Source organism: Seriola lalandi, unplaced genomic scaffold (genome assembly GCF_002814215.2).
Source record: "Seriola lalandi dorsalis isolate HSWRI2012SDOR001 ecotype SW California unplaced genomic scaffold, Sedor1 jcf7180002054878, whole genome shotgun sequence".
NCBI classification, from domain to species: Eukaryota; Metazoa; Chordata; class Actinopteri; order Carangiformes; family Carangidae; genus Seriola; species Seriola lalandi.
The window spans coordinates 1-15,918 of NW_019525431.1; the positions used below are offsets into that span (position 1 = coordinate 1).

General features: G+C 42.4%; 2 protein-coding genes across 2 annotated transcripts in view; both read left to right on the plus strand.

Moving 5' to 3' along the window:
* Positions 1-770: 770 nt before the first annotated feature.
* rsph14 (radial spoke head 14 homolog) lies at positions 771-8,994 on the plus strand. The gene is made up of 6 exons (XM_023428498.2): positions 771-2,575; positions 4,177-4,279; positions 5,447-5,565; positions 6,258-6,498; positions 7,622-7,758; positions 8,645-8,994. The coding sequence occupies exons 1-6, from the start codon at positions 2,401-2,403 to the stop codon at positions 8,929-8,931; spliced, it is 1,062 nt and encodes a 353-aa protein (XP_023284266.1). The 5' UTR covers positions 771-2,400; the 3' UTR covers positions 8,932-8,994.
* Positions 8,995-10,185: 1,191 nt separating this feature from the next.
* Positions 10,186-15,918, plus strand: part of LOC111671415 (dematin) — a 27,283-nt gene continuing 21,550 nt past the window's right edge. Inside the window, exon 1 of the mRNA XM_087179910.1 lies at positions 10,186-10,351. The gene's annotated coding sequence lies outside the window, so the exon portion shown is untranslated. The remainder of the gene's footprint in view (positions 10,352-15,918) is intronic.

The following is a 15,918-nucleotide window of genomic DNA, read 5'->3' on the forward strand; positions in this document are numbered from 1 at the left end:
GATCATGTTCAGTCTTGCTGGGGAATAAATCAGTAGAATTGACACTTTCTCTTCTCTGTTCATCACATCAGTGATTCCACTGCATCTAAAGAACTGGATCACTTCTCAGCTGAAACCAGATTCATCTCCAAATACAACTGAAGCTCGTCCTGTCTCGAGCTGGATCAATATATTTGTTGGTCACATGACACATGAACAAACAGCAGCGAGGCGGACGCCTGCATCAGAGGGATCAGTTCTCTACACACTGATTGTGACTCTGTGCTGTTGTTATCTGTGTGTGGCGAGTCCGTCCGGAGAGCTGCGTCTTTATTGGTCGTGAGATGTGTATAAGAGACAGGTCTTATCCTCGTCATCCAGACAGATTCACTTTATGTCCTCAGGTCCTGAGTAGAGAGAGTCTGACTGGACGTTGTTACTGGGAGGTGGAGAGGAGAGGAGGAGGAGTTTCTGTATCAGTCTCATACAAGAATATCAGCAGAGCAGGGTGGGAAAGTTTATTTGGAAACAATGTCAAATCTTGGTCGTTAGATTGTGATCAAAACAGTTTTTCATTTAGGTTCAACAGCATCAGCACTCCAGTCTCAGGTCCTCGGTCCTCCAGAGTAGGAGTGTACCTGGATCACACAGCAGGTGTTCTGTCCTTCTACAGCGTCTCTGAAACCATGACTCTCCTCCACAGAGTCCAGACCACATTCACTCAGCCTCTCTATGCTGGACTCAGGCTTTACTGGGATGATGGAGTCACAGCTGAGTTTTATAAGCTCACATAGATAAAAGTCCAGATTTGTATTTCATTCCTAAAGTTATTGTGTCTCCATCATTGTTGCTAAAAGCTGGTTGTTGTGTTTTGTTTGTTGAACCTAATGTTTTATTACAGGTGAGATCAGCTCCATCTAAGTCCTTAAAATGAGTCTCATCTTCAGCAGCTGCAACATGAAAGTTGTTGACACATTAAAACATCAATAATCACAATCCAGTCGTATGATTTACATTATTCTGACATGAGACTTTTACTTTGATACTCCACCTGTTTCTGTTTTCAGACACACACACACACACACACACACACACACACACACACAGACACACACACACAGAGACACACAGACACACAGACGCGTGTGTGTGTGTGTTGTTGTTGTGTTATAAACCGTTTTCCTGCTTTTCTCCCAGTGCAGGCTGGGATACATTCCAGTACTTCAAACTGTTTTGTTTGAAGTTTGAATGTTTGATGTGATGAAAAACAGTTTGTTTCATTTCATCCAGAATCACAAAGTTTGAATGTAGAAGTCACATAAATGTAAAACTAATAAGATTCACCCTGAAATTACAGAGAATCTTTAAATTGTTATTATGAACATTAAACTTTATAATAACAAGCTACATTTTTAATTACAGATAATTACTGTCATTTTACACAGATTTGTTTGTAATTTAAGAAAGCAGAAAAATACTGTTTAAATAAAACAGTAATTTGTCTTTACAGAAATGTGAAATAAATGTGATTCATGATTATTGTCATGATGATTAAAAGAGAAGTTTGGCTGTTAATTCACATCATTTCTGTCATTTTACAGACTTTTGTTCACAGTTTAAAAAAACAGAAAATTACTGTTAGAAAACTTAAAAGTTATTTTCTGTAAAATTAGGACTTTTTTTTTTTTTTTTTTTTTTTTACAGTGCAGACACATACTGGGTTTAGACCTGGTCTTGTTCATTCAGCTCCTGAACTTACAGCACCAGAGCTCAGCTGAGAGCCTGTGACATCAGAGCTCACCTGAGAGCCTGTGACATCAGAGCTCACCTGAGAGCCTGTGACATCAGAGCTCACCTGAGAGCCTGCAGCTCACCTGTCTGTGTGTGTGTTGCTCAGGCTGCTGCTCACAGAATTTCCAGAATAAAATGACGCCTGACTTTAACAATGTGGTTAATTAACTTCATAAATAATGTTAATGTCCTAATGACACATACAGTAAGAACTCTGCTGTTGATCCACTCAGTAAAAGAGGGAGGCATTTAATAGTAAATATGTTTCCAAGTTTGGAGTGATGACAGCTCAGCTTACTTACACTTTCTACCTGTAAGCCTGGTCTTCATAGATAGATAGATAGATAGATAGATAGATAGATAGATAGATAGATAGATACTTGGGCCAGATGTTTGGCCAAACTAAAACTAGACTGAAAGGATAAAACATCTGTATAGACATTTAAGGATATTGATTAAATCTCCCAGAAACCCCTACTTTCCTACAGACCCAGAACGCAGCATCGTCGCTCAGGGATGTTTACATGCGGTTACCAGGCAACGGCTGTGGAGTGATTTGGCGTGGACATACCTGGCAGTCCAGCCCGGTTTTGTCCTACTTTACCGGGTTTAACCTGATCCACATCCCGGATGGCCGGTGCTCTGATGGACCCGACCCGGGCCCCGCTGGCCTTCGGGCGGCGGGCCGTGCCGCAGCTGTTCGAGCAGCTGCAGAGGCCGGAGACCGGCACGAGGCTGCGGGCTCTGGCTTCACTCTGCGACCTGATCCACGACCCGGAGCGGCTCTACCAGACTGTTAAAGGAGGTAAGTCCGGGCTCACAGCCAGACCACCATCCAGGCTGCGGGCTCTGGCTTCACTCTGCGACCTGATCCACGACCCGGAGCGGCTCTACCAGACTGTTAAAGGAGGTAAGTCCGGGCTCACAGCCAGACCACCATCCTGTGCTCAGGTAACGACGGTGATAACAGGCGCCATTAAGTCCCGCCTTAAAAATGTTACTCAAGTAAGTAGCATGAAACTACGACGAGTATTAGTATCAGTATTAGTATTAATGTTAGTGTTAGTATCAGTGTTAGTATTAGTATCAGTGTTAGTATCAGTGTTAGTGTTAGTATTAGTATCAGTGTTAGTATCAGTGTTAGTGTTAGTATTAGTATTAGTATCAGTGTTAGTATCAGTGTTAGTGTTAGTATTAGTATCAGTATTAGTATTAGTATCAGTGTTAGTATCAGTGTTAGTATCAGTGTTAGTGTTAGTATCAGTGTTAGTATCAGTGTTAGTATCAGTGTTAGTATTACAGTGTTAGTGTTAGTATCAGTGTTAGTATCAGTGTTAGTATCAGTGTTAGTGTTAGTATCAGTGTTAGTATCAGTGTTAGTATCAGTGTTAGTATTAGTATCAGTGTTAGTATCAGTATTAGTGTTAGTATCAGTATTAGTATCAGTGTTAGTATCAGTGTTAGTATTATTATCAGTATTAGTATCAGTATTAGTATCAGTGTTAGTATTAGTGTTAGTATCAGTATCAGTATTAGTATCAGTATCAGTATTAGTATTAGTATTAGTATTAATGTTAGTGTTAGTATCACTATTAGTATCAGTGTTAGTATTAATGTTAGTGTTAGTATTAGTATCAGTGTTAGTATTAGTATCAGTATTAGTAACAGTATTAGTATCAGTGTTAGTATTAGTATCAGTATTAGTGTTAGTATTAGTATTAGTATCAGTATTAATATTAATATTAGTATCAGTATCAGTATTAGTATCAGTATTAGTATTAGGGCCGCGTTGAGGAAAAAAAGAAATCTGATATTTATGAAAAAAGTCATAATATTACAAGAATAAAGTCGTAATTTTACAAGAAAAAAAGTCATAATATGAGATTAAAGAAGAAAAAAGTCACAACATTAGGCTGCAATAATAAAGTCATGATATTATGAGAATTAAAAATGTAAAACATCCAGAGAGAAAAACATAATTTTGAGGAATATTTCAAGCAACCAATAAAACGGGTGAAAGGCCACTGAGGTCAAAGGTCAGCGCCAGCTGCTGCTTGTCTAACAATAGAACAGGCTCAGTTTCTTGATGACGATGATGATGCCTTTTCAATATGAGGATCGGTATCTAAGCATGTTATCTCTTATTATGTTGTCAGCAAATAACAGTGCCAATGGCAGCAAACAAACGGTCTCCGTGGAAACAGTAGAATTTCACTGCTGTAAAACCCCTTTCATTGCTGTAAATACCTTAACTTTTCTCCTCTAACAAAGGAAACCCTTTAAGTTATTCTGTGCAACACCCTGAATTAACTCCCTCAGCTAACTGCTGATGCTTGAACTACGACCTGAAGCCGAGAACACCTGGGAACTTTGCAGCGCTGACACACCTTTCTTCTTCTGCTGCAGGTTTTCTGGAGCGGCTGAAGGTTCTGTTGAAGGATGAAGATCCATCAGTCAGAGCGAGGACCTGCGAGCTGCTTCACCTGCTGACGGCCCACAGCGTCGGCAGGTACAGTACAAACACTGCCTTCATCTCACTGTCTAAACGCTGCTGTTTGTTTAACTGTGTCCGTGGTAACCGGCAGATACAAAGGAGATTTAAAAAAGAAAATACAAATGCGTAAAACAACAAATAAAATAATGGTAGATAAAAATAATATTGTAGATTTAGCAGTGCAATAATCCATTTAGTATATATATTATAATGTTCACAAGTAATTGAAGTCGTTGTAGTCCGTGTAAAACAATACTATACATAATATTAGAGTTTATTTACGGAATGTAAATTGAAATATGAAGTTCATTCAACAACATTTAATTGATTGTCAGTCAGTGAAACATTTAATCACTTTTTAAAGGATCAGTCTGGTCTCTAATTATATTTTCATCAAACCGAGGTTCTCCGGCTTCCTCCCACAGTCCCAGGTTAAGCAGGTTAATTGGTGACCCTATAGGGATAAGCAGTATGGATAACGGATGGATGTTTCCTGATTAGACCCTCGCTGTAGTGTGTGATGTCACCAGCAGGTGGCGGTGTGACACTGCGGTGACGTCCAGGTGAAGCTTTGTGGGAAGTTTAAGTGTCTGTGAAGATTCTCAGAGCTCCAGTCAAAATAATCTCTCTAACCACGTCTCCTCCACCTCGATGGAAAACGTCATGAGGTCAAAGGTGTGAAGGAGAATTCATCAGGACTGAGGAAAAGCATCCGACTGCTCTCACACTGAGCTTTTAACTTTATTAAGGAAAAACCCTCCTTTAACCACAGAAACAGAGCAAACAGGATTGAAATGTTTTAATAAGAAAACATGGAAGGAAAATACAAGTAGAGAAAGTTGAATAATAATTAAATAGAAATAAGGAGCTGAATGAGAGATCAGAAGAAATTATGTTCAGAAAGAAGTTTATAGTTTCATTCGTTAACTGGAGAAAATTCATGTTCAGGTGTTCACACAACAGGAGGGGATAAGGTGAACAACATGTTTAGACTATAGTATTGTGTTCTGATATTGTTCACTATAAACTCCTGACTGAGCAGATCTGAAAGAGAATAAATCTGTATTTGATGAATCGGGCTTCAGTCGATCAGACGAGGATTTCCATCAAACAGAAAGTTAAAGTTTCTACATTTCCGTGTGTCTGCCGAGGTCACTGTGTCTCTGTCGCCTCCCCCCACAGACAGGCCCTGCTGTCCTCCTCCCTCCTCCCTCCCCTGTCTCAGCTGCTGGGCGACTCCTCGTCCTCCTGCAGGAGAAACGTCCACCGGGTGCTGAACCGCCTCGCCCTGCTGCCAGCTGGTACCGTCCTCACGTCTGACTCTATCCAACATTTCATTTAAGAGCCGTTAATATTTTTCTGTCTTGATCAATTTGATGACGAAACAGTTTGTTAAACTGTTCTCATTCTACTAAAATGGGAAAAGATAAACTGAAAAATTACACTTGAAACATTATTCATTATTTTCTGTTATATCGTTAAATATATTAAATTCCAGTGAAATGATCGCTGATTTCTGAAATCTTAAAATAAAGGACATGTTTCCTGAGCCGTGTCACACACATACTTCACTCTCTGTTGCAGTAATAGTTTTAATGGTAACTAGAGTCACCTCCTCATGGTCGCATCCTTCCTCCACTCAGTCTAGTTCCCGTTTACATCCCATTAGTGTGACATTTTGCCATAATTTCTGTGTGAAGTCTTGACTAATGGCTAAAAAGTGATTTCTGAGGTCATACTGACCTTTGACCTTTGACCATCAAAATATATTCAGTTCATCCTTGAGTCCTGGTGAATGTTTGTGCTAAATTTGAAGACGTTCTGTCGAGACGTTACTGAGATATTTCAGGACAACCTGAAAACAAAATGGCCGCCACCGTTAATGTCGCTGGTGGAGAGTCCCAGTTTAACCTGGGATAATATCACTGTGTGTGTGTGTGTGTGTGTGTGTGTGTGTGTGTGTGTGTGTGTGTGTGTGTGTGTGTGTGTGCAGGTGCAGAGGCTCTCCTGACTCTGGTTCCTAAACTGATGCTGAAGCTCAGAGATGATGAAGATGAGGAGGAGGAGGAGGAGGAGGAGGTGCAGGTGCTGCTACTCTCCACCATCAGCTGTTGCTCCAGGCTGGACGCTCTGCCGGCTCTGGCCTCTGATGGTGTCTCGCTGCTGGGCCACAAACTCTTGCATCGCTCCCCGAACATCCGCAGAGAGGCGGCGGCAGCCATGATGGCCCTCAGGTATGAGTGTCACTTCACCTGACACTTCAACTCCTCTCAGTGGTTCAACCTGCACTTACACATAAACTCACACTTCGACTTCATTCAAGTCATTATGCCCAAACTGAAACTGTGTTTCCACTTCCTGTCTACGACCTCCATCATGCTCACACTTCAACAAACCCTTGACATTAAAGTAACACTTCAGCTTCTTTCCACATGTTCACTTCAACTTCACTCAGCTCATACGCGTTAACTCAGACTTAAACTGAAATTCTGATCATTTCAGCAGTTTACTTCAACCCACAGACTATAAATAAAGATGGACGTCGCCTCTGTGACGTCACCCACAGGTTTCTAAACGCTCAGAGTGAGCTGCTCTACCATTGCCATCTTGGCAGAGTCTGACTCCGCCCTGTAACTCCCAGCTAATCCAAAAGTGGTCAAAGAGGCGGGGCATGTGTGGCAAGCATAAGCTACCATTAGCATCATTAGAACAACTTGGAGTCTTGCTTGAAAGCTAACCCAAAGCTAATTCATAACGAGCAAACCTAACAAGCCACGTATGGTGATCACAGACACCAATACCTGCTAATTAGCGGTAAAATACAAATAAATAATACTATAGTTTAACTCACCTAAACCTACAGGAGCACAGACTTCCTCATGTTCTGTTAACAACAAGCCAAATTATCTGTCTGATGTTTAAAATCCTCCAAAAGCACCAATGTTCACTGACTGAATCAGCTAAAGTGACGCTGAGCAGACAGCTAGCAGCTAGCTACCGAGCAAACACACCCTCAATTCTCCATAACTTTAGTCCATAATAAAACATAAACAGGTGAGTTATATAAACAGGTGTCATGAAGGAGGAAATTAGCTCTAGAGACCAAAACAGTTTTTGTACCAGGCTGTAAACATGTTTATTTCTGCTGTAAAGTTGGACATTTTAACATGGGAGTCTATGGGGACTGACTCACTGTTGGAGCCAGACTCTAGTGGTCGTTAGAGGAACTGCAGCTTTTTAGCACTTCAGTGTTGACTTCATTTTTACTTTGATTGTTGCTCTGGTTGCTGTCTGCTGGTTTAAATGTGTTTGTTTGTTTGTTTGTTTGTTGCTCTGGCCTGTGTCTGCTGGTTTCAGCATTCCTGAGGACGGAAAGCGGCAGGTGTGCAAGGAGGCGGTGCTTCCTGTCCTGGTTGGTCTGCTGCAGGACGAGGACATGGAGGTTCAGGCCAACGCTGCAGGAGTCATCATGTACACTGTGATCATCACCACAGGTACAAACACACACCAGCTGGAAGTGTTTTCCCTCTTTGTGAATGAACCATTTTAAGTTATTTTAATGATCTCCTTCATGCCTGTCACCATGGCAACATCCCTCTGGATCATGTGACCAGACAACATGATCCAGAGGGAATTTGAGGTGAATTTGTTTACCGTCATTTTCCTTTGACCACACGGATGAACGGGCAGATGAATTTGTCAGATGTTGAAGGTAAAGACCCTACCGCACTGGAAACACTGTAAGCTAATGCTAGGCTAGCAAATGTGAAATTTGCAATTAACATAAATGTCAATGTTAGCGCTGCTAAAGTTGTCAGATGACACATTAATCCACTGGCTTGTGCAAGCATTAAACATTAACTAATGTTACATGGTTTCATAACCACTGCTAACTTAACTAGCTGAAAAGATAGCAAGGCAGCTAATGCTACATTGCTAGCTTGATTTCATCCAGTGTGTTTTTTGGCTGAACTAAACATGTAACACAATCAAACAGTAAAGTTAGCTAAGAGGTGTTTGAATGCTAACGTTAGCTGTTGTCAACCGGTTCTCTTCGTTTATATGACATGTAACACTGAACACAGCAGTATGAATGTGATGTCAGAGGAAAATGGCCGCTGTGTGAATATGGTCTTTTGCAGAATCTGAAGCTCAGTGGTTGGCTTTTTATGAAATGCATCTTGGGAGTTGTAGTTAACTTCATTTCAGACTCTCCCTCGGTCCACAGGCTTCTTTTCTAACATGGCTGTTCATGTTTTGTACTGAGGATTCAAGAGAGAACTGTGGGTCATCTGACAACGTCTATGAGGAAGTGAACCTCCTGTTGTCTGCACATTAAACACACCAACTGACCTACGACTGATCCTCCTCTTCCTGCAGGTAAGCAGCAGTGTCTGGATTTGGACGTTGTCCCTGTCCTCCTCGCACTGGTGTCCAAGGAGACAGAGGAGGAAGAGGAGGAGGACCTGGAGAGGAGGAGGAGGAGGAAGGCCCTCATCTTGTACTCCCTGCGCACTCTGACTTCGCTGGCCGAAGCTCCAGACGGGCGCCGCCTCCTGCTGGAGCAGCTGCCGCTGCTGCTGAGGAGGAGCGAGGCTGCAGAGGAGGACCGGGACATCCGGCGAGCTGCTCAGACCGCCGTCAGGGTTGTCACCTGGACCCCCTGAGACCCTGATGACCCCTGACCTCCAGTGCAGTCAGCTGATAAGATAATAAAATTATTAACTATATATGTCAATCTATTTCCACATCTGAAATATTTGTTCAACATATTATAAATTGACCAGATATCTGAAATCAAAACGAGGACATTTCCAGTTCATCAGTCAAATTATCATTAGAATATCCAGTTTTTAAAATGAATCAAAAGACTCCCTACCTTTGAAGCAGGTGCAAAGTTTGTTTGAAGTATGTTTGTTTTTGTTAGTTTACTGCCTGGTTATGAACTCCTAACCAATGACTGAACCAGCTAAGCCTTTTTCTGCCTAGAGACAACAAAAAAAAAGAAAAATCTGATTGGATAACTCTATTTTGATGGTTTTATCTTCACGTCTGAAGCTGTTATAGCTAGCAGCTAGCTAGATGTCTGTATTTAATTACAAACTTTAAAATAGGGACATTTCCGGGGACAGCTCCAACAGGGACATCTGGTCACCTTAACATACTACGTTTAGTAGAATCTGGAGGCCTCACCGTGGCCCCGGTAGGGCCACGCAGCACAGTTTGAGTACAATCGCCTTCAGACTAGAGTGGAGTGCTGCTGAATAGAGTTTCCTCTCTGACCTGCTGCTCTGAAAGACGCTGCACTTCAGTCAGATTAAGGCCATCAGCCTTTATGTTGAACTCACACTCAGCTCCTATTGATGCATCGAGCTCCAGGCAATGCGAGGAGGAGACCATAACAGGAAGCTGAGGTGAGGAATAGTTTTTGAAAATTTTCAGTATTAACGCTGATACAACAGTCGATACTGTAATGAGACTTTTATCAAAACATCACATCAAAATTTTATCCAGTTGTTGTGTTAAATGTCCAAACACAAGAGCAATTAAAATACAAACAATGCTTCAAATTTCATGTCAATCAGGGGCCAGTTGCACAAAACATTTTCCATAAAGTCTGAGTTACAGTTTCCTTAAAATAATTTAAAAAACAACTTGTAATAATTTTATACTGCGATTTTAACACGATTTAAATTCAGGTCAAATTATTAAGTCATATTTATTCACACATCTCATCTTCGTCATAGGCATGTTGCACTGTCATGTTTAACCCCCCCCCCCCCCCCCCCCCCCCACTACTGCAAATGGACTGGCCCAGAGAGAGAGAGAGAGAGAGAGAGAGACATAGACAGGTAACGGTTTATGGTTGCAACAGCAGAGAGAGAGAGAGAGGCACACAGTGCTGTTATCACACACACACACACACACACACACACACTCACTCACACTCATACACACACACACACTCACACACACTCATACACACTCTCACACACACTGGGACTATATTTGGGACTGAGCGGAGTGAGAAACAGTTGATGACGGAGCTGCTGGACGTTTCTGTCAAACACCGGAAACAACACACAGGTAAGACCCACCTGCGGTTCTCCCGCAGGTTTACAGCTTCTATTTCACGTTTTTCTGGGTTTTTCTGGGTCCAAACATCAACTGAGATAATCCTGAGACAGAGCAGCTGGAAGTCCTGATGTGGAGTTATACACACACACACACACACACACACACACACACACACACACACACACACACCAGCCTTCATGTGTGTCCATGTGTGATGAATATGATCAAATAAACTTCATATTAAACACACCGCTGCAGGAATGTTCTAGAAACCCGGAGTGAAGTTTAGCTTCATGTTCTCGCTGCGGAGATCTTGTGTAATATAATAATAATATGAAGATGCTGGAGGGTTTTTAGCGGGACTTCAGCGGCTCTCTCCCCGGCTGCGGTCGACCTTGTCCGGGGGAGAGAACGCCGGCGCCGGGCCGGGCTGCGGTGCGCCGCAGCGGGGCAGACGAGCTCCGACGTCCCCCGGTTTTAAAAAGAAGATGAAAACACCGCACATCATCATGTGTCAGATATGAGGCAGGCGCTGGTGACGGTCCCAAATTATGTAAGAGGCTGCTGGGAAAGTGAGCACGCCGCGGAGGAGAGGAGGGATGGAGGATGGATTAAGGAGGGGAGGATGGTTTTATGTAACAACCCCCCATCCAGCATTAACATCTGCTGGCCATCCTCCACTCTGAAATCCTCCCCATGACAGACCTATAATAATATCTCTAAATATCCTATCTATCTATCTATCTATCTATCTATCTATCTATCTATCTATCTATCTGAACCTGAACCTGGATGTATAAGAACCAAAATAAAACAGTCCAGAGAGACTTTACGATGCAATTTAAATAACAAACACTAAAAATACAAAATTGTACTAAAAATAATTCACAAGGAAGATTATAAAACACAGTCTGATCAGTTTAAACAGCTGCATCCTGTTTTGGGAAGGTGTAAAATCTTGTTTCTAAACAGTGGATAGCTTTTTAAAGTGCTCTGAAGCTTATTGTGGTGTAAGAGCTAGAAGTTAGACTGATGTAATGTGAAGAAGAAGTACACGCATTTCTTATAATTTAGCCAGTGAGACGGGTCCTTTGTACGTCCAGGCTTTATTCCTTAATTTAAAAATATGCAATAATTCAGATGTAAACCACAGGCTGGATCAATCTTTTCCTCTTTTTAAATGCTCTTTTTAAATATCTTGAACGGAGCTTGTTTATTGACCACTGAAAGACAGGTATTTATAAAATGGTCCATTTAACGTTTATCATAAATATCACTATGATGTAAATCATTTTAAAAAAACATTAAAGCGTTCATTAACATGTTTTAAATTCCTATTAATGACAAATATTAACTGATCCACCTTTGTATTTGCTGGTCATGATGACAGTACAAGGAGCTGAGTAAAGACATGCTGTGCCATGTTTTGTCTTTTACATTTAAAAAAATTAAAGTGTCAGAAAACTCCTGTTTATCTCGGGTGCCTGTGAATGCATCACATGTTGTTTTATAGCAATGATGAGTTCAGGAATCGTTCCTTGTTGTGACTGTTGATAGTTTTTAGTCGTTGTAGCAGCGTCACTGTTGGATGGACTGTGATGAAATGTGGTTCATGTTCCCCTCAGGATGAACTTGAGTCTAGCACCGTGTCCCATACTTTGGGTTATGACCAAATACCAGCTCAGTAATCAGCTGGACTTTGTGTTTACTGCTAATTAGCATTAAAGCAGCTAAACATCAGCGTGTTAGCATGGCCACTGTAGCAGGATTTAACAGGCCAAAAATGAGGCATCAACACCGAAGAACCAAAAAGCTGCAGTTCCTCTAACGACCACTAGAGTCTGGCTCCAACAGTGAGTCAGTCCCCATAGACTCCCATGTTAAAATGTCCAACTTTACAGCAGAAATAAACATGTTTACAGCCTGGTACAAAAACTGTTTTGGTCTCTAGAGATAATTTCCTCCTTCATGACACCTGTTTATATAACTCACATGTTTATATAACTCACCTGTTTACATTTTATTAAGGACTAAAGTTATGGAGGATTGAGGGGGTGGTCGCTCTGTAGCTAGCTGCTAGCTGTCTGCTAAGTGTCACTTCAGCTAATTCAGTCAGTGAACGTTGGTGCTTTCTGGAGGATATTAAATATCAGACAGGTAATTTGACGTGTTGTTAACTGGCTAACAGAACGTGAGGAAGTCTGTGCTGCTGTATTTTGAATTGAGTGAAACTAGTATTATTTTATTTATTTATTAGCACTAATTAGCAGGTAACTATAAATGGCTTGTTAGCTTAGTTCATTAGGGAGCTAATTAGCCAGCAATATATAAGCTATCGGTTAGCCTTCAAGCAAGACGCCCAGCTGTACTAACGATGCTTGCCACACAAGCCCCTCCTCTTTGACCATTTTTGGATTATCTGGGAGTTAGGGGGCGGAGTCGGACAGTGCCAAAATGGCGACGGTGGAACAGCTCACTCTGAGCTTCAGAAACCTGTGGGTGAAGTCACAGAGGCGACGTCCATCTTTATTGACGGTCTGGGAAACTGTCAGTTTGAGAGTGTTTCTCGTCAGTGTGGAGAACAGAGGCAGCTGGGATCTGTCCACAAGATGTGGGAGAGAGGCGTCGTCGTGGAAACATGAACAACAGCATCTCTTGCTGATCGAGCTGATGATTGGTGGTTCTGTTTTTTTTGTTTTTTGTAGCAGAAATACTGAAAAACCTGCTCCTGAGTATTTGAATGAGGGTCAGAGGTCAGAGGTCACAGCTGTCTGAATATGACGGCTCATACAGATGCAGACTGCAACACACAGATCAGCTCTCTGTCCTATTGAACCTACTGTAGCTGTGAATAATGGGTTTGAGTCCTGTGGGAGCTAGAAAGAGCCTGCTTTGTGTGTGTGTGTGTGTGTGTGTGTGTGTGTGTGTGTGTGTGTGTGTGTGAACAGCCTGACACACAGACTGTGCTGTAGTTAAATCTCGTCACACTGAGGATTTATTTTTTTATTTCAGCTCTAACACACAAGCTGTGAGGTTTTGTTCCATGTTGAATATTACACACACACACACACACACACACACACACTCACACACTCACACATTCCTTCAGCTGTTGACCTTTTATCAGCCACTGTTGCCTCTCAAGTTGCTGACGTGTTGAACTTTTACAGGAAAGTTTCTCAGATATGAACATTGAATATTTGTGCTGATAGATTTAATTTAATTATAAGCTGAACTCTCATTAATCAGCTGCAGCCTGATGATGTTAAAGTTCCCTCCACTCAGGACGTGTTGTGTTTACTGTCCCGTCACGTTGTTCACCTTTGCTGTGTACACAGAAGTGTATTCACGTTAACGAGTGTGGCGACACACAGTGCACTAAAAGCACCTGGATGGTTCACTCAAAACCAGTGTGAAAAGATGGACTTCTCACCCTCAACGGTCGCCATCTTGGCTCTGTAGCAGAAGGGGAGGGGCCACCAACATATCTGCAACCTTGTGAAATTGCGAGCGAGGAGGGGGAACATGTTGTACAAACGATAGCAGCCTAATTTCCATGTCGCTTGACACAAGAAAGTTAAACGTTCATTTTCAAGTCAAGTGAGCAAAGTGGGCGACGACCTCGTCACATGTTGCAATCATCGTTTCCTGTCAGTGCACACAGTGTTTGATTTAGGACGACACTACACTTTTCAATTATCTGATTTAAACACACACATATGTCACAATCTGCCCCTTAGTGTCTCTTGGACTCACTTCCTGTTTTACTTTGAAATTACTTCCTGTTTTGTCCCACTCCAGTGATTGTCTTCCCCGCCCTGATGTGTTTTTAACCATTTGTGTAAAATTTTGTCATAATTGCGGTTTGAAGTCTTGAGTAATGGCTAAAAAGTGTTTTGTGAGGCCACACTGACCTTTGACCTTTGAGCACCAAAATCTAGTCAGTTGGTCCTGGAGTCCCAGTGGACGTTTGGGCCAAATTTGAAGAAAATCCCTCAAGGTGTTACGGAGATGTTGCGTTCACAACGCCAAAACCACATTTTGTGAGATCACTGTGATCTTGACCTTTGACCTTTAGCCACCGAAATCTAACCAGTTCATCCTTGTGCCTTAGTGAATGTTTGTGCCAAATTTGAAGAAGTTCTGTCAAGGTGTTTCTGAGATATCGTGTCCACGAGAATGAGACGGACCGACGGACAACCTGAAAACAAAATGGCTGCCGCTCTGCGTGTCGCCAGCGCGGGACAGTAACAGTTTAACCTGGGATAATAACACTGTGTATATCACCCAGCTACCTGGGAACAGGTGAAACACAATCAGGGCCGGCCGGACAATCACTGGAGCGGGAAAAGACAGGAAGTAAACCGGGAAATCAGTCCAGAGAGACACTTCAGAGGCAGATGGTGACACAGCTGATGCACCTGAACGATAATCAGGGTCCAGTATGAAACTTCCTGTAGCTCGAGTTGAATCATTAGCTGTACAAAAGGTGGATGACGTGACATGAGAGGACGTGTATAGACTTGTGAAAGTTTTCCATTACATTTCCCCGCTTTCATAAAACGCTCACAGAAAGAAATACATTTTTTGTGTGACTGTGGCACAAGGAATTCTGGGTAAATTAGAAGAGTGTAACAATAAAACTGGCTGCCGTCTCTAAAAACTCTTCCCCTTCTCTTTGCTCTCTCCATTACAGTGTTAGCAAACCACAAATTATGAGCCATGTTTTCCTACTGCTCAGCGCAGGTGATTGTTACCGTGGTAACGTTAGGCCTGAGTTAGCCTGTGGGATGTGTTGTGGTTCTGTGATCCAGAACATCCAGCTTGTGCTTCTCATTGATGGCGTCCTGTACTCGTACGGTCCCTGAACGCCTCACCGTGCTGCGTGGGCGCTCTCCTCTATTTCTGGACACATGAGTCATCTTCACTCGTGTTATACAATAGAAACTTGGCTCCGCTGAGACTCGACTGCGGCACAAATAGAAGCAGGAGTAGAACCCGCTCGGACTCTCTGTGGGTGAACTGGTCTCACTGGTGGTGACACACAGCTGGGCCACTTACACAAAACACCTTGACTTAAGATTTCCCTTAAAGTCTGAGTTAAGGTTTCCTGATAATAAAAGCAGTTACACGAAACACCTTAAATTTTCTCCTTAAGGTTTCTCCTTATCTTAGTCTTACATTTCAGGAATCGCTTAAAGTCAGTTAAACCGTTCTGTGCAACACCCTTAAAGTAACTAGCTAACATCTCCTCAAGTGTGTGTGTGTGTGTGTGTGTGTGTGTGTGTGTGTGTGTGTGTGTGTGTGTGACTGTGACTGTGAGTGTGTTGTTCTGTAGCTCAGATGTTAACTTCCTGTTTGACTGAGTTTGATTTGAATAAAGGTTTAGAGTCTTGAAGACGAGACCCCTAAGGTTCATCATGTGACGCCTTCAGAGGTCGCGACCCCGCTCCAAGGTTTAATGGTTGTAGAGGAGCAGAATGTTCCTTTGATGGATGTGAGTTGAATCCAGTTTGTGCTGCAGCAGACGGAGGCCTCAGCTCTTATCTGTGAGTGCAGCAGGGGGCCGGGGGGGG

What these genes read in the sequence shown, in the direction of transcription:
- rsph14 (XM_023428498.2), top strand. Translation starts at nt 2,401, where the DNA reads ATGGCCGGTGCTCTGATGGACCCGACCCGGGCCCCGCTGGCCTTCGGG. An exon ending in CTACCAGACTGTTAAAGGAG is followed by an intron (nt 2,576 to 4,176) that starts GTAAGTCCGGGC and finishes CTTCTGCTGCAG; the next exon opens with GTTTTCTGGAGCGGCTGAAG. An exon ending in CACTGTGATCATCACCACAG is followed by an intron (nt 7,759 to 8,644) that starts GTACAAACACAC and finishes CTCTTCCTGCAG; the next exon opens with GTAAGCAGCAGTGTCTGGAT.